This window comes from Leucoraja erinacea, chromosome 11, assembly GCF_028641065.1.
Source record: "Leucoraja erinacea ecotype New England chromosome 11, Leri_hhj_1, whole genome shotgun sequence".
NCBI classification, from domain to species: Eukaryota; Metazoa; Chordata; class Chondrichthyes; order Rajiformes; family Rajidae; genus Leucoraja; species Leucoraja erinaceus.
The window spans coordinates 14466685-14493260 of record NC_073387.1 but is presented as its reverse complement, the minus strand read 5'-3'; the positions used below and the strand labels follow the sequence as shown (position 1 = coordinate 14493260).

Genomic DNA, 26576 nt, shown 5'->3' with positions numbered 1-26576 from the left:
GACAAACTCGATGATGGAGTTCGCACTATGTCCGGCTATGCGATCTTGAGTATATAGTGAGTACAGCAAGGGGCTGAGCACCCAGCCTTGAGGTGCTCCCGTGCTGACTGTTATCGAGGGTGACACATTTCCACCAATACGGACAGATTGTGGTCTGTGAATGAGGAAGTCGAGGATCCAATTGTAGAGGGATGCGCAGAACCCAGATCTGAGAGCTTGGTAACCAGCTTCGAGGGGATGATGGTATTAAATGCTGAGCTGTAGACAATGAATAACAGCCTGACATATGAGTTTTTGTTGTCCAAGTGGTCCAGAACGGAGTGGAGAGCCAGTGAGATCGCATCCACCGTTGATCTGTTGTGGCGGTAAGCGAACTGCAATGGGTCCAGGTTTTTGTCGAGGTACGAGTTGATTTGCGCCATGATCAGCCTCTCAAAGCACTTCATCACCACAGACGTTAGTGCCACTGGTCGATAGACATTGAGGCATGTCACCTTGCTCTTCTTGGGCACCAGTATTATTGATGCCCTTTTAAAGTAGGTGGGAATCTCAGACATCAGAGGTTGAAAATGTCTGTAAAAACTCCAGCCAGTTGGTCCACACAGATTTTTTAAAACACGCCAGGGTATACCATCAGGTCCAGGCGCTTTCCGCGGGTTCACCCCTCTGAAAGATCTTCTGACGTCAGCCTCTGTGACTGTGACCAAAATACCATCACGGCGAATGGGGGCTCGGGAAGGCACAGCAGTGTTCTCCCTGTCAAAGCATACGTAAAACACATTGAGCTCGTCAGGGAGTGATGCTTCGCTGACATTTGAGCTGCCTCCTGATTTTGCCTTGCAGGAGGTGACTGCATTCAAGCCCCTTGCCGAACATCCGTCTCGTCCTCCAGTCCCTCTTTTGGCCTTTTTGATGGCCTTACCAAGGTCGTATCTGGACTTCTTATAGGCCTCTGTATCTCCAGACCTGAATGCCCAGAATCTAGTCTTCAGAAGAATGTGGATCTCATGGTTCATCCAACGCTTCTGGTTAGGAAACACTCGGAAGGTTTTTGTTGGGATGCAGTCACATCAATGACAATTCTTCCTCCTTTCCTGCCTTATTATCAACGCTACTCCTCCCCAATTACTTCAATTTTCATCTTTTTGCTCCTGCTCTCTTTTCTTTGAAATCATTCCTTGGAAAGAGAAAAAGTTAGATTGGGGATGGGGGGGTATAGAAGTTAAGGCATGAAAGGAGGAAGAATTCTCACTGGTGTCTGTTGTTAATTATGGCGGAAAATCTTTTTTGATGCACCCTGCAAAATCCACGAGCCACGCAACGGGTCATGCTGGTTTCCAGAAAAATCCCACTAGTTCCATTCCACCTTTCATCATCCTGTAAAATCCGAACTCATTCTCCCTCGTACATGCGCATCAACTCCCATTTGACCTTCTCCGACATAAATTTAGATAAAGGGTACTTTTCACTAACCCAATTGACTTATCAGCATGTCTTTGGGAAGGAGGAAATTGGAAGAAACCCATGCAGTCAAGAAGAGACTGTACAAACATTGCACAAACAGTACTCCAGGTCAGAATCAAATCCAGTCGCAGGAGTTGTGAGGCACCAGCACCAACGGCTGCACCACCATACTGCATCAACAACATTTACAGCCTAAATTACCAACAAACAGTGCTAGAATTCGAATATCCATATTAATATCTGCGTACTACTGTAGAAATAATTATTACAGCAACCATTCTCCTAACATCTACCAACAATTATCTTAAAAGTAGGTCAATAACTTCATAGAAAAATTGGACTTCTTTTTGCGATTTAATCTTAATTGTCTCAATTCTTAGTGTCAAGGGATAAAGCATCAAGAAAAAAGGTTAATGCAATGTTGATAGTTATCCATGTACATAATCAGAATATATGTCTAGATCACTAAAGAAAATTCTGGACATAAAATCTGAAACCAAGATTTATTATAAATAACATTGCAAATATCACTACAGGTGCACAACCTTTTATCCGAAGATCCAAATAACGAAAACCTCCGAATAGCGACATTTTTTCGGTCCTTGAAGAAAGGTCCTTGAAAACGTTCACCGAGGGCGGCCCGCAGAGGTGACAGCGGAACCTCCGGTCGGTCCTCGAAGAAAGGGGAACTAAATCCCCATTCATAAAAGAGAAGGCGAGGGTATATTGCGCGGGAGGGTTAATAATTGACAATATGCTGCTACCTGCCAGCTGAGTTAAAAAGTTCCCACGGTAGACTCACGATACACAGTGTATCGTGAGTCTTGCGTGGGAACTTTTTAACTCAGCGTGCAGGCAGCAGTAGATTGTCGCTCCCTTCAGTTTCACCCCACCTACACCCCTCTGCTTCCCGGCCATGTGTGTGACCCCTTCCCTCCCCTCTCCAGCTCCCCGCTCATTGCACCGGCGCGGGGGCTTTGTACTGTCTTCACGTCGCGATGCTAGCAGCACAGTGCCAGTCACCGGAGACGTCAGGACCAACGGAACACTGACCCCCAGGCCCACTGCAAGCACGGAGATCCCAGATCAGCAACTCCAGCCCAGCTCCGTTCCAACTCCAGAGGAACACGCTCCCCGTATGGGCAGAAGCTGATAGTGTGCAAGGGGTACGTCTTGTTCTTGGGGTCGCGCAGCTCGGGCTGTGGGAGAACTGCCACTTGTCGCCACAGTGGCCCATCGGTGAGCGGATTCCTCTGGAGTTGGAGGGGGACGGGGGTATTGTGCTGTTTGATCGCCCCCTACTATTCCAGGGACAGGGAGACAGGATGTTCACCGAGGGCGCCCGCAGAGGTGACGGCGGAACCTCCGGTCGGTCCTCGAAGAAAGGGGAACTAAATCCCCATCCATAAAAGAGAAGGTGAGGGTACATTGCGCGGGAGGGTTAATAATTGACAATATGCTGCTACCTGCCCGCTGAGTTAAAAAGTTCCCACGGTAGACACGATACACAGTGTATCGTGAGTCTTGCGTGGGAACTTTTTAACTCAGCGTGCAGGCAGCAGCAGATTGTCGCTCCCTTCAGTTTCACCCCACCTACAGCCCCTCCGCTCCCCGGCCATGTGTGTGACCCCATCCCTCCCCTCTCCCGCTCCCCGCTCATTGCACCGGCGCGGGGGCTTTGTACTGTCTTCACGTCGGCGATGGCAGCAGGCTAGTGCAGTCACCAGAGACGTCAGGACCAATTGGACGTCGACCACCAGGCCCACCGCAAGCACGGAGAACCCAGAGACCCACAACCAACAGCAGCCCAGCCCAGCCCCGCTCCAACTACAGAGGAACCTGGGTTGCGGATGATGGGGCGCAGCTCGGAGCGTCGTAGGGGCCCATCGGGGAGCGGGTTCCTGTTGGTCCTGACGTCTCCGGCCACCTGCTATCCTCCGGGAACTGTACCGCCCTTGCAGGAGACTGGGGTTGTTTGCAGTTGCAGAGGGAGGGGGCAAGGGCAGTACAGTTCCCAGTCTCAGCTCCAGTCCAGGGGGGTGGCCGGAGACGTCAGGACCAACGGGACAGCGACCCCCAGCCCCACTGCAAGCACGGAGATCCCAGAGACCCACAGCCAGCAGCAACTCCAGCCCAGCCCCGCTCCAACTCCAGAGGAACACGTAGGGGCAGAAGCTGATGGTGTGCAAGGTGTTCTTGGGGTGGCGCAGCTCGGGCTGTGGGCAAACTGCCACTTGTAGCCGTAGCGGCCCATCGGGGAGCGGATTCCTCTGGAGTTGGAGGGGGAGGGGGGTATTGTGCTGTTTGATCGCCCCCTGCTATCCCAGGGACAGGGAGACACAGCGGCTTTTTAGACTGGTGGGCAATCACTTCCAAAGTTCTGCCCACACAGTCAGTACACCTCTCCTACACTGCATTTCATACAAACATTTATTCTGCAAGAAAAAACGACATTGAAGACTCAAACTCGCGACCGAGTAACTGCCGGGATCAAGGCGCAAACTCGCGACCTTGCGGATATGAGCCGAACACTCTACCACTGAGCCAGCCATTAAAATCTACGCTAAAAAATTTCCATTCCGAAGACCGACAAATTCTGAATTACGAAAAGTGTCTGGTCCCAAGGCTTTCGGATAAAAGGTTGTGCACCTGTACTATGAGAAAGCTAGAAAAAAAAATGATTCCGCTCCATCCATTCTATTTCAATACTGTACATTATCAGAGTATACAAATAAAAATGTTAGTGGTGCTCTTAAAAGAAAATACATCTTTACGGCCAAAACTATAGCCAATTAAGTGTAGGTATATCTATCTATCTATCTATAAAACTCAAACTCTGATCTTGTATGTGTATGTGTGTGTTTGTGTGTTATTACATCTTGGCAAAAAATATACGCGGTAACGATAAAATATTTACATATTCCGGGTGACATTTTCCCGTCGAGTCCAAAACTCCTTATCTGAAAATTTCATGCTTTATTTCTCGACTTATTACTGAAAATGTTTAAAAATTACAAAACTTTCAATTTAAAATGACTGCCTTTCACTGATGATGTCACAATGGGTCTGCTCCGCGCCGTGTTCCATGTGCTGTGAGTGACGTCACCCCCCGACCCGACCCTTCCCTCCCCCCCCACCTCCCGGTTATTCAAAAGACGCAGAAAGAAAGAGCAAATCGGGCCCTGTACCGAAGAGGCTGAGCTCCCGTTCCTCGGGTCCTCGGGTCCTCGGTCTGTCACTGCCCCTCTGTCTTGGTCTCTGCCCCTCTCTCTCCCTATCACTGCCTCTCTCTCTCTCTCCCTCTCTGCCCCTCGCTTTCTCTCTCTGCCCCTCTTTCTCTCTCTCTACCCCCCCCCCCCCCTCCCTCTCCCTCTCTAGCCGCGCCTGCGGTGGTTATGCATGAGTGGATAGTACAGGGGATGGGTTAAAAGGAGCGAATGAATAATATTAATATAATATCAAGGGGGGTGGTTAGTGTGTGTATGAGGGTGTGGTTAGCGTGTGTGTGTGTGTGTGGGGGTTGGTTAGTGTGTGTGTGGGGGGGGTTGGTTAGTGTGCGTGTGTGACGCTGCAGGCTGCCCCCTCCCCGTCCCTGGGGCACAGAAAGAGGGAGAGGGGGGTGAGAGAGGGGGTGGTGGAGAGAGAGAGAGGAGTGGTGGAGAGAGGAGTGGTGGAGGGGGGAGGAAGAGGGGGGAGGAGAGGCCCCTTCCTCTCTGCCCCCCCCCCCCTCGCTGCCCCCCTCCCTCTCTGCCCCCCTCCCTCTGTGGCCACTCTTCCTCTCTGCCCCCCCCTTCCTTCAATGCCCCTCCTTCCCTCTGCCCTTCCCCACTTCCCCCCTTCCCCACTTCCTCTCCCCCTCCCCCCTCGCACTCCAACCACCTCACCCCTCTCCCCTCCACATCCATCTCCCTCCCTCCCCCTCTCCCCTACTCTCCCCCAGTCACCCTTCCCTCCGCCCCACCCCTCTCTCTCCACCCTTCCCCCTCCCTCTCTCCCCCCTCCCCCCTCTGACCCCCTCCCCCCTCTCCCCGCTCCACCCCCTCTCCCCTCCTCCCCTCCACTCCCCCCACTCCCACCCTGTGGGGTGGGGGGGTGATTAGTGTGTGTGTGACGCCGCTTGGTCTAGCTTATATTAAAAAACAGCAGCTTCCATCTCACAATGACGTCAAGGGGATAGGGGGGGTAGAGGGGGTATGGAAGGAATGACTGAGGGAAGGGGAAAGGAGAGGGAGGCTGAGGGGGGGGGGGGGGAAAGGGCTGGTATATGAGGGGAAATTAGCCATGCCTGCCCAGTTGGGGGCTATGGGTGAGTGGTGGAATATTGCATTGGGGAAGGGGTTGCATTTGGGGCACATTTTGAAACTGTACAAAACGCCACTTTGACAAAATTCACTTGCATGCACTGACAGTTTGCAGCTTATGACGTCACAATGCGATCCCAAATCTCATTTACATAAAAGATTGCTTTTTTTTAAAATCAGTTACAATGTTAACACAGACAGGGCTCCCAAGTGTAATGAGAGATTAGTAACATTGTTGTAAGGGGAGGGAGGGAGTGGGGGAGGGGACGAGGAGAGGATTGGTGTTTAATATTATTTAAACAGATAGAGGGAGAGGTAGGGAGGGGAGAGGGGTTATGGAGGGAGGGAGAGACTGAGGGTAGCGGAAAGGAGAGAGAGGGAGAGGTGAGGGAGGAAGTGGGGGAGGGGAGTAGATGGGAAAGAAGAGGGAGGGTGAAGAGGAGGGGGAGGGAGTGCTAGGGGATGAGGGAAGTTGGGGGCTATGGGCGAGTGGTGGAATATTGCGTTGAGGGAACTGGTTGCGTTGGGGTAACGGGCGAGTGATGAAATATTGCGTTGGGGAAAAATGAACATCATGTAACTATTAAAATTCTGATCTTGAATGTGTGTGTGGGTGTATAATCACACCTGCTCGAAAAAATGACACTCTAATGGTAAAATATTTACATATTTCTGTAGAGATTTATCTCGTGGTCAAAATTCGCATAATCTGAAAAATTCATGCATTATTAATCAAATTACTTATTAAATTATTATTAATCAAAATGTTCAATAAATCTCAAATAACTTAGAAATTCGGCTGGCTTTGGCTGATGATGTCACAATGGCTGTAGGTCGCCCGCTCGTAGCAACCCGCTTCTCGCCCGCAGAAGCCCGCTACTCGCTCGCAGCAGCCCAGCAGCCCGGCTCCCCTCCTCCTCCTCTACCCCCTCCTCCTCTCCCCTCCTCCCTCCCCTTCCCCCTCCTCCTTTCTCTCCCCTTCCCCCTCTCTCTCTTCCTGCTCCCCCCTCCACTCCCTTCCCCCTCCTCTCCCCTACTCCTCACCTTTTCCCCCACTCTCCCCGTTCCCCCCCCCCCCCCTCTCTCACCCCCCCTCTCACCCCCCCCCCCCTTTTGTGTGGGGGGGGGTTAGTGTGTGTGTGACGACGCAGGCTGCCTCCCCCGCAACTGAGCGTTGAAGGGACGGGACCCAACGGGTCCCACTTGGTCTAGTATATTATTAAAACTCTCATCTTGTTTGTTTCCATGTCTGTCTGTCCGTCCGGATGATCCTGAAATTACACCAAAACGGTGCATGATAGCGCTACAAATGTTGACCCACCTTATTCACCATTGGCTTGGGGTGCGGTGTATCAAGTTTCGTTCAGATTTATGGTATATTTTATAAGTTATTCACATTTTAAACTACAAAATCCATTGACAAAAATTGTTTGAACAATGGGATCTCATTTACATAAACTGCCATCAGCAGTGATCCACCCCACAATGACATCACAATGGAATATCATTTACACAAAATAAAAAAAATCTTCAAAAACAGCAGCGTTCCATTCAGATTGATGTTATATTTTACGTTATTCACATTTTAAACTTTTAAAAATTCACTTTTCACATTAAAAAAATAAAAATTTTCACTTTAAAACTTGCCCTACCTGTTATAATGTTAACAAATGACAGGACTCCCAGTGCAATGAGAGATTTGTTACATTGTTGTAATGAGAGGGAGGGAGTGGGGGAGGGGAGGAGGAGAAATGTTATTTAAACATTGTGTTTAGTGGGGGAGTGGGATAGGGGAGGTGAGGAGTGGGGGGAACAGGGAGATACAGGTTAGGGAGGGAGTGACTGAGAGTAGGGGAAAGGAGAGGGAGGGAGAGGTGAGGGAGGGAGTGGGCGAGGGGAGAAGGAGAGGGGAAAGAAGAGGGAGGGTGAAGAGGAGGGGGAGGGAGTGCTGTGGGATGAGGGGAAATAAGCTCGCCTGCGCAGTTGGGTGCTATGGGTGAGTGGTGGAATATTGCGTTGGGGGAACGGGTTGCGTTGGGGGAACGGATGAGTGGTGGAATATTGCGTTGGGGAAACGGGACCCAACGGGTTCCACTTGGTCTCGTATAAAATAAAAATGGCATGCAAAAGCTTCATCGTTCAAAAAGTGTATTTTTCCCACTTCCCAAACCTTTCCCACACCACTCCTATTAAAAGCAATGAGCCATGGAATGTATCAATTTTCATTATACTTTGCTAGATCCATCCGGTGTTGCAGGTTTGCAAGGATATGAATAAATAGAAAGACTGTGAATTTGCTTTTTTTTTGTACAAAAATCTGGCGATGAAAATATTTTGCATTCAACTTGTGAAAATATTTTTCTGCATTTCACTGAATTTTATCTGAATGAGTGACTTCCTAGCTTTGAAATCAAGAAATAACAGTAACATTTAAATAGTTTTAAGAAAATTCATAAATGAAAGTAGTTATAAACTTAAGATTTACCATTATATCCTTCCAGAACAGAATCGACAATAGGTCTTGCTGTGAGATTGTACACATCTACTTGCTTGCTCTCTGGTCCGAAAACTGTATCAAAAGTAAATGTTTTTGGTGGCTCATTGGCGGCATCTGTCTTATAGACCGTGATTGTTCCTCGTATCTCATCCACATTCACCACTTGTCTGTGTCCCATATTTCTTTCTTTTTCATTCATTGGCCGACAGCGTACCACAACTTTCACATTGTCACTGGCTTCAATGCGGTCACTCCTCTCTAATTTATTACTCTAGAAAACAAACAAAAATGATTAATCACTAATAAAGCTAAAAATTAAATATCAATTCAACATTTCCCCTTCATCATGAAATAAAATGCCTTTCAAATACTTGACCAACATTTTATTTTCCATGCTTCAATTTTATATGCAATTCAAAACTTGAGTTGAGTAACAGTATCAAAACAGTAGCATGCAACTGCATCAAATAAATTTATTTAGTATTAAAGATAAATAATTTACTAATATCAAACATACTAAATATTACTTGCACAAGGTGGACTGGATGAAAGGTTACAGAACATTAACAGTGAAATTTCACAATTGTTAAATAAATGAAAGGAAACTACACCAGGCACTGCCTACCCTGATTAAAATTATGAAATGGTAATTGTTAAATATAAATAGTAAAGGCATGGGAGAATTATGCCTATCTAAGTGATCGATCTCTTAGGTAGACATAATTCTCAGTGCCTTTCATCCGCAGCACTTGCAACATGCGAAGGTCTGTGCAACCCACGTGCCATCGGGGCTGCTTCAAGCCATCAGTGACAAGCGGGGCTGAAGGCAGCTGAAATTCTGCCTTTGCTGTACTGCGCATGCGCAGCAGCGCAAGCTCCTTGGCGGGTTTTTCAAATATGGATAGTCATTATTTTAAGAGTATCTCACTGGGGTCTCCTCGATATCCCGCAGGTCCACTCTTGCTCCCTCTCCATCCATTCGTAACATGGACAGAGTCTCCCTTGTCCTCACCTTCCACCCCATCAGCCGTCGCATACAGTATATAATCTTCCATCATTTTCGCCATCTCTAATGGGATCCCACTAGTAGCCACATCTTCTCATCTCCACCCCTTGCTTTCTGCAGAGCGTTCCCTCCGCAACTCCCTGGTCAACTCATCTATTCCCACCCAAACCACCCCTCCCCAGGTACTTTCTCCTGTAACCGCAGGAGATGCAACACCTGTCCCTATACCTCCCCCTCTCGACTCCGTCCAAGGACCTCAACAGTCTTTTCAGGTGAGGCAGAGGTTCACTTGCACCTCCTCCAAACTATCCGCTGTTATAGGTGTGGACTCCTGTATATCGGCGAGACCAAGAGCAGGCTCACCAATCGTTTCGCTGAACACCTCTGCTCAGTCCGCCTAAACCTACTTGATCTCCCAGTTCTTCAACGTTTTAACTCCCCTTTCTATTCCCACACTGCCCTTTCTGTCCTGGGCCTCCTCCGTTGTCAGAGTGAAGCCCAGCGCAAATTGGAGGAACAGCACCTCATATTGGGTAGCTTACACCCCAGCGTTATGAACATTGCCCTGGGCCTCTTGGCTGCTTCTCTGATCAATGCTCTCCTTGCACGGCCTGTCAGTTTAGGTGGACGGCCATGTCTTGGTAGGTTTGCAGTTGTGCCATACTCTTTCCATTTTTGGATGATGGATTGAACAGTGCTCCGTGAGATGTTCAAAGCTTGGGATATTTTTTTATAAGTTAACCCCTGCTTTAAACTTCTCCACAACTTTATCCCTGACCTGTCTGGTGTGTTCCTTGGGTTTCATGATGCTGTTTGTTCACTAATGTTCTCTAATAAACCGCTGTGGCCTTCAGAGAACAGCTGTATTTATACTGAGATTAGATTACACACAAGTGGACTCTATTTACTAATTAGGTGACTTCTGAAGGCAATTGGTTGCACTGGATTTTATTTAGAGGTATCAGAGTAAAGGGGGCTGAATACTTTTGCACGCCACACTTTTCACTTTTTTATTTGTAAAAAAGATTTGAAAACCATGTATCATTTTCCTTCCACTTCACAATTATGCGCCACTTTGTGATGGTCTATCACATAAAATCCCAATAAAATACATTTACGTTTGTGGTTGGAACGTGACAAAATGTGGAAAAGTTTAAGGGGTATGAATACTTTTGCAAGCCACTGTATGTCCCCACCACCACCCCATCCTTCACTGCCTCATTTGAAGGCAGCAAAGCAGCCTATTCTCCCGTGTCTGAGACATCAGAGGCAGATGCCCCATTGGTGGTGATGGAGGGCTGGAGGAAGGTTATGCCCTACATCTTCACCAGGCAGCAGGAGGGGGACCTTGAGGAATGGTTCCAGCAGAATGCCATCCTGTACGAAAAGGAAAATGAGGGGTACAGGGACAAGAATAGCATGCTTGCCATCCACTGCCCCACATGTGTGCTGAAAGTTCCATCTTTTGTCAAAGCCCAGCGCCACTCTCTTCCAGTATTCTGGTGTACTGGGACAGTCAATCACATCATCTCCATTCACCCATTGAGACCTCTTCTTGTGCTTCCTCTTCACCCTTGCTCTTCCCCTTCTGCCTTTCTTAAAAGGCTGTTGAAGCAAAAGGGCTAGATGGATTACTAATGTCAAATCCACTACTATCAACTTCATGTGGTGGTTGGGGTCCACATAACTGTCACATTAAATATTCTACAAGCAACTGCAGCTGTAAAATGTACTATGTTTTTTTCCAAAGCCTTAACCTCTGCCATCTGTTAACAAGACACAATGGAACACTGCCACCAGCAAGTTTCCCTCCCTCAAACACCATCAGTACATGGAAAATACTTCCTCATGTTTGTTGTGACAAAGTGCTGCAACTCACTAGCGAAAAGCATTATTGTGGCTTAGTAATTGATTCACCACTGCCATCTCAAGGACAATTATAGAATATCAAAAATAGATGCCTTGCAAGCAATGCCCAAAATGTATAAATTTAAATATAAATTTAAAAGCAAGAATTCATCAGCCATGAGGAACTTCGGGACATTTGTCGAAATGAAAGGCACCCATACATTTATCTATCTTCCCTAAAACAGGGCTCGAATTTAGCGGTTGCGCGGGTGCCAATGACCACCCAAAGTGCCGCCAGGCAACCTAAGCGCCTAGTCATTTTGCCCGGCTTAGCATTGCAGATACTGGTTTATACCGAAGATAGACACAAAAAACTGCAGTAACTCAGCGGGTCAGGCAGCATCTCTAGAGCGAAGGAACGTGACGTTTCGCGTCGGCGGCGGTAACAAGCAAAGATACTAGAGGAGTTCCTCTAGTATCTTTGGTAACAAGCTGTAGTGCGGGGTAAAGATACTGGGTGCGGCGTGACGGACGGTCGGAGCGAATGACGAGCCCCACACAGCGGCAGCGGGTCCTTCTCCTCCCGCACCCCGCCCGCCCTGATAGCGGCCGCGGCTTGTCACTCCGCCATATCCGCTTTCAAAACAAACCCGCCCATACGCCGAGGCCGGGAGGAGGGATGGAGAAGGAGGCCTCCGTTCGTCGTCTGAGGCAGCTGCACTGCTCGGCCCCGCACCTTGCTGTTGGCTGGTGGAGGACGGGAGGCGGTAGCGAGGTGATCCAAACCGCCTCCCCCTTTGGTGGCGGTGCCTGGCGGTGGACAGGGTCGGCCAAGGAAGCGGGGCGATGTTGTCTGACGAGTGCTGATTTCCTTCCTCCCCACCTCCCCTCTCTCTTACTCTCTCTCTCTCTCTCTTGTACACCCACCTCCACCCCCCTTATCTTGAGACCCCTCCTCTCCATCCCGCACTGATCCCCATTCCCGCCTCTATTCAGTCCTCACTGACATCAACTGTGCTCCCCTCCCCATCTACCGCCCCCCCCAATCTATTCATCCTGCGCTGATCACCCTATCCAACTCGCATTGATTCTCCTGCCTCTCCCCATCCATCCTACACTGGTCCCCCAATTCATCCTGTACTGACCCCCTTTCCCAATCATCCTGCACTTCTCCTCCATCCATCCTGTACTGATCCCCCTATTCATCCCCTACTGAGCCACCCTCCATTTACCCGGCACTGATCTCCCCATCCATCCTGTAGTGATCTCCCCGTTCATCTTTTATGGATCCCCCCATTCATCCTGTATTGGAACCCCCAATTCATCCTGTACTGATACTCTCATTCATCCTGTACTGATCCCCCCATCCATCCTGTAGTGATCTCCCTATTCATCTTTTACTGAACCCCCCATTCATCCTGTACTGATCCTCTCATTCATCCTGTACTGATCCCCCATTCATCCTGCAGATCACTCATTCATCCTGCAGATTTCCTATTCATCCTGCACTGATTCCCCCATTCATCCTGTAGCGAACCCCCCCATTCATCCTGTAGCGATCCCGCCAATCATCCTGTAGTTATCTCCCATTCATCCTGTAGTGATCCCAACCATTCATCCTGCACAGGCCCTTCGATCCACACTGTACTGACCCCTCCCCCCCATTCATCCTGTACTGATCCACCCATTCATCCTGCGCTGATCCCCCCCCCCCTTCAAGAAGAATGGGGGGGGATCAGTCTGAAGAAAGGTCTTGACCCGAAACGTTGCCTATTTCCTTTGTTCCTCACCTGCTGAGCTTCTTCAGCATTTTTGTCTACCCCCGTTCATCCTGTACTGATCCCCCTATTCATTCTGTACTGATCCCCCCATTCATCCTGTACTGACCCCCCCCCCCCCCCCCGTCCATCCCGTACTGAGCCCCCCATTCAACCCCTCTGACATCCCCCACGCTCTCCCCTCTCAATTTTGCATTCTCCAACATGCACTAATTACCCTGCCTCAATCCATCCAATCCGCACCGATTGCCTTCTAAAAGCCATCTAACCATCCCGCACTGATTCGAACCCCCCCCCCCTCCCCCCCCCCCCCCCCCCCCCCCCCCCCCCCCGACCCTACTCTGCTGGAAATGTCTTCAGAACATTGACTATGTTTGATAACGGAATCCAATAAAATGTGTTTTAATTCCCAATGTTATTATTTGTTTTAATCCATAATGATGGATTAATTAAATTGTGAACACGTGAAACATTAAAACCGTAGTGTTCGATTGTCACTGCTACCCATGACACGTTATTACTGAATTTATTTTTACGGCAAATCAATTCTCTTAATATGGAGTATCAGTACTGTAGTTATTTAATGAGCAACATTCACAACTATACGTTGGATTTATCCAGGATTTACTTCTACAGTTGGTCATATACATCACAAATTTGGTCAGTAGATATTTCAGTTGAAATTTTAACGTTAATTTTGAAATGGGAATGAGCGAAACAGCAATTATCAATTAAAAAAAAATTAAATCCGGTGTGCACAAACGGGATTTCTTCATTGCTGTTCACAGCGCATACAACTAATCTGAATGTTCGATAATGTGGCGTTTTGACACCTTTAAACATATTACCAAAATAATATTTGCTGCAGTTTTGTCCTTTGGCCATCTCTTGTCAGTTAGTGTAATGTTAAGCAATTTAATAACAACTCTCGCACTGGCCACTTAAGTCAGCTGCCCTGGACAATTTATGACTGTTTTTACTTGTATTTTAATGTTGCTGTTTTTTTTACCTGCACTTTTTAACTATTCGTATTGTTTTTATCAGGGACTGGATTGTTTAGGATTGTTTTTATTGTTTTTATTTATGTGTGAAATGTTTAAGTTTTATGTGCGATGCTTTGGTATTCCCTGGGGAAACGTCTTCTCATTTTGCACTGTACAACTGTTGCTTTGCAAGATGACAATAAAGGTCGATTGATTGATTGATTGGTTTAACCTGTCAGATGGGTATGGTCAGTTTTAACAGCTATTATCATAAAATGCCTTTAGAAATTTCCTTGCAACCTGTATATTTTGTTATGGATAAATTATGTGGGAAACGAGAGTGTTTCTGTACCAATAGCAATAACGACCCATGCTATGGCCATGTCATGATAATTTCCGGTCCTTCACAGAAAACATGCTTGTATCAATCTGTAGTGTGCATGGTTCAGCATATATGTTACTATAGTCCAGGATTTATTGACACAGGTTGATCATACGCTGAATAATCCAAACACACGTTTGTTTGGAAATGGAAAGAAATAATAGAAATTGCATTCATTACAATGTGTAAAAAGAGTTGAGATACTGTATTATGATTTTGCTACATTGTCATTGTGGTTAATATCACGTCTTGATTGGTGAATATGTTAAGTTTGTGACTTTATTTCAAGCAGAAATAATATGTGAATGCTTCATTGAGCATAATTCCGACTGCTAACAACGCACTTCGTCCGAGTACATTATTGCACACGTCATGCAAGCCATCTTAAATGACCACCTAAACTGGCATTTGGCAACCTAAAAAGCTGCCAAGGTTGCCCGGCTGGCAACAGGGAAAAAAGGTTAAGTGAGAGCCCTGTAAACTATTACAAAAACAGAGATGTAATGCTAAGGCTTTATAAGGCACTGGTCAGGCAGCATTTGGAGTACTGTGAGCAAATTTGGACCCCATATCTGAGAAAGGATGTGCTGGCTCTGGAGAGGATCCAGAGGAAGTTTACAAGAATTATTCCATGAATGAGTGGGTTAGCATATGATGAGCATTGGACAGCACTGGGCCTCTACTCACTGGAGTTCAGAAGGTCAAGGGGGGACTTCATTGAAACTTACAGAATAATGAAAGGCATAGATAGAGTGGATGTGGAAAGGATGTTACCACTGGTGGGAGAGTCTAGGACCAGAGGTCATAGCCTCAGAATTATAGGTCACTCTTTTAGAAAGGAGGGAAGGAGGAACTTCTTTAGTCAGAGGGCAGTTAATTTGTGGAACTCATTGCCGCAGAGGGCTGTGGAGGCCTAGTCAGTGAATATTTTTAAGGCAGAGATAGACACATTCTTGATTAGAACGGGTGTCACGGGTTATGGGAAGAAGGCAGGAAAATGGGATTATGAGGCAGAGATCAACCTTGATTTAATGGCAGAGTAGAATCGATGGGGCGAATGACCCAATTCTACTCCTAAAACTTGTGAACTTGTGAATTAACTGAGGCATATCGAATTTTGTATACACATCAGGGCTGCCAACATTGGGTGAGAGTTGGGATTGAGTAATTGCAAGAGACCAAGCCAAGGGAGTATGAGTTAGCGAGCCCAGGGTACTCGGATAATTTTATATACAGGGTTATATACACGCCCCATTTAAGTAAAAATAGGCGACCTTAATTGTTTGCTTTATAAAACCCCTGGGGGGGGGGGGGGGGGGGGGGGGGGGGGGAGGAGAGTGTCCCCCTCCCATTGGTATGGAACATTTGCATTTTTCAGCTTGAAATTGTGCAATATGGTGCATACTGTAGCGAGTCTTTTAACTTACACTTGAATGCAATATATATGCTTTAAATTGGATTGGAGCGTTTTTGAAAGGGGGGAGGCTGTGCGATCACTGATCACTGGCCTTGCGGGTACCCGGTGAGGGAGTGGAGCAACCGAGTGGGGAGAGGGTGTGGAAGAAGGGTGTCCCCCCCCCCTCCCAGGGTAGGAACTTTTTGAAATTTGATGTATTAAAATCATGTTTTAGTGCACTGTAGAAGTATGATTTCAATGTTTTTTGTATGAAGTATTTTTAAGAGGTAACTTTTTAAGGGGTAACTTTATCCACACAAAGGGTGATGGGTGTATGGAACAAGCTGCCAGAGGAGGTAGTTGAGGCAGGGACCATCCCAACATTTAAGAAAAAGTTAGACTGATACATGGATAGGACAGGTTTGGAGGTATGGACCAAAAGCAGGTGGCGTAGCTGGGACATGTTGGCGGGTGTGGGCAAGTTGCACCGAAGGGCCTGTTTTCACACTGTATCACTCTATGACTACATTATACCTCCACCATGCATGAATGCTTCAAAATCAAGTGATCGAGTTTTATTGCCATATACTCAAGCATAGAAACATAGAAAATAGGTGCAGGAATAGGCCATCGGCCCTTCGAGCCAGCACTGCCATTCAATATGATCATGGCTATTCATCTAAAATCAGTACCTCTTTCCTGTTTTTTCCCCATATCCCTTGATGCCGTTAGCCCCAAGAACTAAATGTAACTCTCTCTTGAAAACATCCAGTGAATTGGCCTGCACTGCCTTCTGTGGCAGAGAATTCCACAGATTCACAACTCTCTGCGTGAAGAAAGTTTGTTCTCATCTCAGTCCTAACTGGTCCCCCCTTTATTCTTAAACTGTGACCCATGGTTCTGAGCGCCCCCAACACGGGAACATTTTTCCTGCAGTTACAGTAAGTGAAAATCTAGCAGGCAAGCAGGATACTTTCACCAACCACCCCCATTTGAAGTCCACTATCTTCCACCGTATCTACCCAGTGGTTGGTTCTTACTTCCAGCAGCCACTGGTTGTCCTCCAGGATGCACCGAGCCGCAGCCTGATCCATGCCGGTCATCTGGGCGAATTCGGCACAGAGACTCTCACGGCAGCGGCGCAACACTTCGACGCCTCCGAAGGCCTGGGACTCTTGCACCGAGGCTGCTCCATGGCCGGAGCTGCAGTGAGCGACTCGCCAGCCCGGCAAACACTCTCCAGCCCCGCTCCCCGTCCGCATCTGTCCCCGCCGCTGCTTCCGCTTCCAACACCCGCGGCCCATGCAGTTGATATGAGTTTTGAAATTTTCGTTGATCACAGAATTTCTCACAACAGAGCGAGAGAAATTTGTGATCAGCATGAGAATTTGGTGAAATGCGTGATTCTCACGCTCAATGCATGGGAGTTGGCAGCCCTGCCTCTCTATCCCCCTCTCTCTCTCTCTCTCTCCTCTCTAGCTTATCTAGCACATCAAGCAGAACAATTTCCTAAGGTGTTGTTTCATCAACATCTTGTATAGCTAAAATAAATTGTCCTGACTCTTGTAGTCAATGCTCAACCAACAAAGGCAAATGTGCCATATGTCTTTTTCATCACCCTATCTACCCTGTGTTACCACTTTCAGGGAACTATGTACATACACCGAAGATAGACACAAAAAGCTGAAGTAACTCAGCGGGACAGGCAACATCTCTGGAGAGAAGGAATGGATGACGTTTCGGGTTGAGACCCTTCTTCAGACCGGTTCGGGATAAGAGAAACGAGAGATATAGACAGTGTGGAGAGATAAGGAACAGTGAATGAAAGATATGCAAAAAAGTAACGATGATAAAGGAAACAGGCCATTGTAAGCTGGTGAAAATGAGAAGCTAGTGCAACTTGGGTGGGGGAGGGATAGAGAGAGAGGGAATGCCAGGGCTACCTGAAGTGAGAGAAATCAACATTCATACCACTGGGCTGTAAGCTGCCCAAGTGAGATTGTGTTCCTCCAATTTGCGTTTAGCCTCACTCTGACAATGGAGCAGACCGAGAAGAGAAATGTCTGTGTAGGAATGGGAAGGAGAATTAAAGTGTCCAGCAACCGGGAGATCAGGTTGGTTCACGTGGGCTGAGCGAAGGTGTCCCGCGAAACAATCGCCCAGTCTGCGTTTGGTCTCGCCAATGAATAAGAACAACGGATACAGTAGATGAGGTTGGAGGAGGTGCAAGTGAACCTCTGCCTAATCTGAAAGGACTGTCGGGGTCCAAGGACAGTCGAGGGAGGAGGTTTAGCGATAGGTGTTCTGCATCTTCTGCGGTTGCAGGGGAAGGTACCTGGGGAGGGGGTGGTTTGGTTGGGAAGGGATGAGTTAACCAGGGAGTTGCGGAGGGAACGGTCTCTGCGGATGGCGCAAGGTGGAGATTGGAAAATGTGGCTAGTGGTGGGATCCCGTTAGAGGTGGCGGAAATTTCGGAAGATTATGTGTTGTATGTGATGGCTGATGGGGTGGAAGGTAAGGACTAGGGGAACTCTGTCTCTGTTGCTACTTGGGGGAGGAGGAGCAAGGGCGGATCAAGGGGTACCGAGGAGACACAAGCGAGGGCCTCATTTATCATGGGAGAGGGGAATCCCCGTTCCCTAAAGAATGAGGACATCTCGGATGTTCTAGTATGGAACACCTCATCTTGGGCGCAGATGCGGCGTAGACGGAGAAATTGGGAGTAGGGGATAGAGTCTTTGCAGGAAGTAGAAGTGTAGTTGAGATAGTTCTGGGAGACATATACCTCAGTCTTTCAGTTCTGCATCACTCCCCAGGGCCATGCTAGTCACTGTGTAAGTCCTACCCAGGTTTAACTTCCAAAATTAACTGTAACAAAGATTAATTTTATACCCATCTGTTATTTCTTTGCCCATTTTCCCAATTGATCTTGATCCTGTTATAACCTCAAGACAACCTTCTTCACTCTATACTACAGGGCTCACAAAAAAATGAGATACTGATGTTTAAAAATAGCTAATGAAACTTGAACATACTATTTTAATCTGGGAGTAGAGATGAACACGTAATGAGTCATTCTATCAGATTAGAAATCTGTACTGGGAAGATAATAAATCAAATAAAACCTGTTAAAAAGACTGTCAAAATATATGAACAGGCTGGATTTTGTTTCAAGGAGAATTTTGTACAATACATAAAAAAGAGCCAGATACATAAGGATTTAACTGTGATTAATAGAAAACAAAGTGGAAGATAGGGCATAGGAAATTTAAAATATAATTATTGGAACGCAAATTCTTAACCCATCTTAAATGTGGTAAGTGGTGCATGTTTGCAATTCTCTGCAACTTAACAAATGACATATACTGACATACATGGATCACTCAAAGGAGTAGGACCTCTTTTAAGCTGCAAAGGAATCAAATATTTCATAAAACTATAGTGACAGGCACTCAAAAAATGAATTTATTATGATAGAATGATTCTGGGACATTTCTCTGGGGAAACTATATTCTGTGGGAATGGAAGTCATATTAGTGCAGCTACTGTCACTTCCAACTCAGTAACCTCGAACAATGATAATCCAAGAATAATATTCAAAAATCTATTACTTGGTACTTCCCATTTAACATGTTAAGAGAGACCCCAATATGTTAGGAATATACCAATATTAGAAATCAAGTTACTTGTAGTTCTAATCCGTGTTAGATTTGCCTTGGCCAACCTGGTACCCCTAAAAAATCAGTCTTACTCCTGGATTTGTTGATATATACCAGTATTAAATGTGTCATTGTGAACAGTTAAATAACTTCTAAATGCAGATTAAATACCTTACAAATTGCAACTTCAGTGTGCAGCAAATATATTTTCAATAACATTTATGCAATGACGTAAAACAAAAAGATGCTACACGTATGTCAACAATGAAACATTAAACCGACATTTGTGAGTCAAAAAAGGAAATGTATTCCTGGAAAGTTTCCATAATACAAATGTATCAACTTTGGCAGACAAATGCATTATTGGAATGTTAGTAGTATAATGATTTGTACAAATATTGGTATATTATTTGTTGTCGAGAAAGATAAATATTCACTTTCAAGAGATGAAGCCTAGAATCAATGATCTTATACGGAAAACTCATAAAATAAATCAAACGTAAATTAGTGAATATCTGTATTGTTTGTTATAAAAGGTGCATCACTTGATATATTCATTTTACAGTTAACTTCTTAACACATGAAGAATAAAATGTTTAATGAATATATTGGCATTAGGACACCAAGAATAATTGGAAGGTTTTGGAGCTCTTTTTAAAGATGAAAATAAATATGTAAAAAGGTTCAGGAAACAGCACCAATATTGAAATAAAACACATGGTCAGCACCATCAGACAAAGACTGTATAAAATTAAAGAGACAGGTAGACAAGGCAATAAAGTCTGAAGAAGGGTCTCGACCTGAAACGTCACCAATTCCTTCTCTCCAGAGATGCTGCCTGTCCCGCTGAGTTACTCCAGCTTTTTGTGTCTATCTTCAATTTAAACCAGCATCTGCAGTTCCTTCTTACATAAACAGAATTTCAAACTGGGTAAGTGGAGTTTGAATTCCATTATTCAGACGTGGGTCACTCAGCACACAATGAAGACATGAGGAAACAAGGATAATAAACAAACGGGACTCATTGCAGAAGAATGCGACAATGAATATTTAGCCAAATTAAAGATTCAATGCATTGTGCATTGGTTAATAAGAATAAAAACCACTATATCATTAAAAAAAAATCAGCAATGTATTTGAATATATTGAAGATCAGGTAAGGGAGGTGGTATTGAAATCATGTAGTTTTATAAATGCATTTTGGTTCAACTCTGTTCTTGTGCTGTAGCATTAATGTGTGCAAATAATCCTTCATTTAAACCCTCAATGTTAGATAAAGGTGTTGTACAATGGAAAAATTAAAAAGATGAGACATCTTTATAGAAATGGTACTTTTCTCTCGTTTCAGGAGTTACAACAGAATTACGAATTATATTCAAATAATTTTTTTAGATATTTACAACTTAAAGATTATGTTTAATCACATACACAAGAATACAGAACTAGAGAACCAGAGATTCTAGATGAATGTTTGAATAAACACCATAACAAAGTCAAATTAATATCTTACATTTATAATACTCTTTTAGACAGTGAGATTCCGTTGACGGAATTATATAGACTTGCATGGGAAAAGGATTTAGCTCAACCTATAACGAAAAATATTTGGGACAAAAGCCTACAACATATACATCAATGTTCGTTAAATGCCAGACATTCTTTAATACAATTTAAAGTGCTACATAGACTGCATTATTCTAAAACAAAATTAAATAGAATTTTTACTAATATCTCTCCTAAATGTCAATGCTCTGCGGCTAATTTAACCTGTACTTTTGTAAATTGTATAAAAATTAAAAATTACTGGATGGATATTTTTTTAAATAATCTCTGTAGTTGTTAATATCCAACTGGATCCCGATCCTAAATAAATAATATTGGGCATATCAGAACAATACCTAAAACTTACAACAAACCAAAGAAATTTACTTGATTACAGTATAATAATTGGGAAAAAATTAATATTAAAATTTTGGAAAAACCCAGCAACCCCCACAATCAAGATATGGATTATGGCGATGTCGGAGACTTTACATTTGGAACAAATTAGATTTGTCTTAATTGACAAACCAGAATTATTTACTAGAATATGGTCTCCATTTGTAGATTACTAGACTAAGTGGGACCCGTTGGGTCCCATGTTCATACGGGAGGGCTGGTCCCCCGACACTATATTCCACCTCTCCACCAATTGGGTCTGCACTTGGTCTAGTTAATATATAAAACACTCGTGACATCCGACTGGTTGCCGTCCGGCTGCCTTTTGATTCATTGACGGCTGCTCCTTCCTATCAGCTTCCAACACTTCGAAACAAAGTTGCAAGACAGAAACACTCTGAACTTTTCACTGCTGCAGCAGGCTGGGGAGGTGCAATTGGATTTTTTTTAAAAATCCACTGCTGAGGGAGGCAGGGGAGTGCTGGAATCTTACATTTGGGAACGGCTTCAGTTCCATTGGAGGAGACGGGTGCATGGTCGAATATTGGGTTGGGGGATCACACCATTGGGGGAGCAGACCCAACGGGTCTGCACTTGGTCTAGTAAACTGAACTGAATAGGAAAAAAGTATGGAAGGCTATGGATCAAGATCTAGTAAATGTATTTAGAAAGATGGGTACTTGCTATTCAGTATGGGTGTGTTGGGCCAAAGGGCCTGCTTCAGTGCTGTGTTAATGCAGCATTTCTAGAAATTATTAGCATAAGTGCTTCATTTATAATGTATTTCATTTTTCTGCTATTTTTCCTAAACGTTTGGCATATAGGCAATGTCTATACTGTATAAACTAGGAACAGATTAATTTGGTAGTCATGTACTGATGCCTGCATATTGATCGAAATGTGTGTGACAGAGCACTGGAACTTTCTTTTGGAAAATTAGAAAGTATCATACAAATGATACAATATGAACAGAATACGAAAAATGCAAATTGGATTTTTGCTGCTTAACTCCTTCAATGGTTTTGTCAGCTCCAAATCACACAACTATTTCTCCTTGCCTTGCCTACATTGGCTTCCTTTATACAAGCATGGGAGCAGAAAAAATTCTGGATGAAAGAATATCAATTTCCATTTGGTTTTCCATTAACCATTCTGATAATAGGGATTCTGGCCATTCATTCCAATAAATCTCTATCAATTGGTCCACAAGATGGTTATACTATTCGGCTCCCTTCATCACGCCCATCTTTAAATAATAATTGTTGTTCATCTCTTGGCTGTTAATGCTGAATATATGTTAATTTGTTTATTACAAATTCCTGATTTAAATCATTTTTCAATTTTCTTTTGTGGGCATAGCACAGAGATTGTCTAGTAATTTGTAGCATATTTTATAATTTAAATGCTTCCCAAATGTATCAGGTTTTGGTGATTTATTCAATGTAAATGTACTACCCATTTCCTTCCCCTTCCTAACAACAATCCTACAATAATCCTAACCTCCTGAAACCATTCTTGGCTTTAACATAATTGAGATATGAACTCAAGATATAACAAAATAAACAGCAAAAAAAAAATCAAGCAATCCATTTGCCTAGCAAGCAAACCCTCTATTTTTGTTTATTTTCCTCTCCAGTAGCTTACACCCATTAATGCTACAGCACAAGAACAGAGTTGAACCAAAATGCATTTATAAAACTACATGATTTCAATACCACCTCCCGGTCGGATGGCACGAGAGTTTTATATATTAACTAGACCAAGTGCAGACCCGTTGGGTCTGTTTCCCCAACGGCGTTTGCGGGGGGGAGGGGGGCTGAGGCATCACACTCACATTAACCGCCCCCCCAAACACACAGGTGGGGGGGTGGGAAGAGGGGAGGAGGAGGATATGGGACAGATTTGGGAAGGAAAGGAGAGCGGGGTAGGGGGGTGGGAGAGGGGGATGGGGGAAAGAGATGTGGGGGAGGGGGGGGATGGGGAGGGAGGGGAGGAGGGAGGGAGGGGGAGAGGGGTGGGGGGAGAGAGGGGAAAGAGTGGGGAAGGGGGGAGAAAAGTGGAAGAGTGGGGAGGGAGGAGGAGAGGGGTAGGGTCTGTGTGAAAAATGTTTTTCTCATCTCGGTCCTAAAAGATTTACCCCTTATCCTTAAACTGGGACCCCTTGTTCTGGACTTCCCCAACATCTGGAACAATCTTCCTGCATCTAGCCTGTCAAACCCCTTAAGAATTTTGTAAGTTTCTATAAGATCCCCCCTCAATCTTCTAAAATCTAGCGAGTACAAGCCAAGTCTATCCAGTCTTTATTCATATGAAAGTCCTGACATCCCAGGAATCAGTCTGGTGAACCTTCTCTGTACTCCCTCTATGGCCAGAATGTCTTTGAGCATTGGGCATTGTGACATCACACAATGGAACGTTCATCAGGTGCTGGGGCTCCTGCAAAGGCATATGTAAATGGATCCATTCCGATTGGACATATGTGAACATTGGGCATTGTAACATCACACAATAGATCGTTCACCAGGGGCTGGGGCTGATTCTATGGGGTGAGAAGCCAGTATTTTCTGAAATATTGGGGGGGGGGGGGGGGGGGGGGGGGGGGGGGCTGCGGCATCACACTGACATTAACCACCCCCCAAACACACAGGTAGGGAGGGGGGGGGAGAAGAGGAGAGGGAGGGGAGAGGAGGAGGAGGAGGAGGAGGAAACGGGACAGATTTGGGAGAGAAAGGAGAGCGGGGGTAGGGGGGGTGTGAGAGAGGGAGATGGGGAGAGAGATGTGGGGGAGGGGGGGGATGGGGAGGGAGGGGAAGAGGGAGGGAGGGGAGAGGGGTGGGGAGAGAGAGGGGAAAGAGTGGGGAGGGAGAGTGGAGGGGGGAGAGAAGTGGAAGAGGGGAGGGAGGAGGAGAAGGGTAGGGGAGCGATGGAAGACGGACAGAGGGATAGGGGGGAAGGGGGCGGGGGGGAGGGAAAGGGGGTGGGGGAGAGAGGGGTGGGAGAGGGAGAGGGGTGTGAGGGGGAGAACGAGGGGGGAGGAGAGAAGGGGGAGAGAAGTGGAAGAGTGGGGAGGGAGGGAGGGAGGGGTAGAGGGGTAGCGAGAGTGGTGGAAGAGGGACGGGGGAGTGGTGGAAGAGGAACAGAGGGGTAGGAGGAAGGGGTGGGGGAAGAGAGGGATGGGTTGGAGAGGGAGAGGGGTGAGGAGAGGGAAACATAGAAATTAAGTGCAGGAGTAGGCCATTCGGCCCTTTGAGCCTGCACCACCATTCAATATGATCATGGCTGATCATCCAACTCAGTATCATGTACCCGCCTTCTCTCCATACCCCCTGATCCCTTTAGCCACAAGGGCCACATCTAACTACCTCTTAAGTTCCGATTGGACATATGTGAACATTGGGGGTTACATCAAAAAGCTGGAGAAACTCAGCGGGTGCAGCAGCATCTATGGAGCGAAGGAAATAGGCAACGTTTCGGGCAGAAACCCTTCTTCAGACATTGGGCATTGGGCATTGTGACATCACACGATGGAACGTTCACCAGGGGCCGGGGCTGGTGCTGCTTCTATGGGTGAGAAGCCAGTTTATTTTTGAAATAATGGGGGGGGGGGGGGGTGGGGGGGGGGGGGGGGGGAAGGATTTGATTAAAAACATGTACTTAAACACGACGAAATGTAATGAGGAGCGGATACTTAGAAAGAAAAGTGAAATCTCTACCGAAATGGAAAATATGTCAGCGAATCTGCGTCTGGTTTCAAAGTTGCAGGGAATCAAAGGAAGAAATGCAGCCGGCAGCCGTCCATGTAAATGGATCCATTCCGATTGGACATCTGCAACGGTTGGGCATTGTGATTGGACATCTGCGAGCATTGGGCATTGTGACATCACACGATGGGAACGAATCAAAAGGCAGAAAGGCAGACGGATGGCAGCCGGTCGGATGGCACGAGAGTTTTATATATTAACTAGACCAAGTGCAGACCCGTTGGGTCTGATCCCCCAATGGTGTGATCCCCCAACCCAATATTCCACCATGCACCCGTCTCCTCCAATGGAACTGAAGCCGTTCTCAAAAGTAAGATTGCAGCACTGCCCTGCCTCTCTCAGCAGTGGATTAAAAAAAATCCAATGGCACCTCCCCTGCCTGCTGCAGCAGTGAAAAGTTCAGAGTGTTCCTGTCTTGCAACTTTGTTTCGAAGTGTTGGAAGCTGATAGGAAGGAGCAGCCGTCAACGAATCAAAAGGCAGCTGGACGGCAGCCAGTCGGATGTCACGAGTGTTTTATATATTAACTAGACCAAGTGCAGACCCAATTGGTGGAGAGGTGGAATATTGTGTCGGGGGACCAGCCCTCCCGTATGAACATGGGACCCCAACGGGGGGGGGGGATTTGAAAGAGGATTTGATTAAAAAACGTGCACTTCAACACGACGAAATGTAATGAGCGGATACTTAGAAAGAAAAGCGAAATCTCTACCGAAATGGAAAATATCTCGGAGATTGAGCGTCTGGATTGGGCGTGGCAATGAATCAAAGGAAGAAATGCAGCCGGCAGCCGTACATGCAAATTAATCCATTCCGATTGGACATCTGCGAGTATCGGGCACGAATCGAAAGGCAGGAAGGGCGCCGGTCGGCAGTCGGTCGGATGGCCCGATAGATAGATAGATAGATAGATAGATAGATAGATAGATAGATAGATAGATAGATAGATATGTAGGTTAACACAGGGTCAACGGTACAATTAAATTGTTTTGACAAGACAACGGGTCACCTCAGCAATGATATTACAAGGATAAAATTAAGTTAAAAAAAAGATAAAAGTAACATTGGTAGGTAAAAGACAATAATAAATAAAATAATCAACATATATGATGTGTTTATGAGTTCAGAAGCCTGCTGGCATGATGATAAAAACTGTTAAGTCTGGTGGTGCGTGCAGCCATGTTCCTATATCGTCTGCCTGACGGTAACAAGGAGAACGGTCTGCGAGCTGGCTGGCTGTGGTCCTTGATGATGCTGTGTGCCTTCCGCAGGCACGGCCTGTGGAAAAATTTCCTGAATGGCCAGGAGACAGTTGCCAGTGATGTGCTGTGCCGCCTTCACCACTCGCTGTAGTGATTTGCGGCTGTGGGCAGAACAGTTCCCGTACCAGACTGTGATGCAGCCCGTCAGCAGACTGTCGATGGCGCAACTGTAGAATTTTTTGAGGATGCTGGCGTTCATGCCAAACTTCTGCAGTCTTCTCAGGAAAAAGAGCCACTGGCGGGCTTTCTTAGTTATTGTGTCCACGTGCAGTGTCCAAGAGAGGTCGTCAGTGATGTGCACA

General features: G+C 46.0%; 1 protein-coding gene across 2 annotated transcripts in view; it reads right to left on the bottom strand.

The window, feature by feature from the left end:
- Positions 1-26576, bottom strand: part of kif3a (kinesin family member 3A) — a 90019-nt gene that overhangs the window by 46689 nt on the left and 16754 nt on the right. For both annotated transcript variants that reach the window (XM_055642694.1, XM_055642695.1), the window contains exon 2: positions 8251-8533. In XM_055642694.1, the coding sequence (XP_055498669.1) occupies positions 8251-8533 (283 nt within the window). The remainder of the gene's footprint in view (positions 1-8250; positions 8534-26576) is intronic.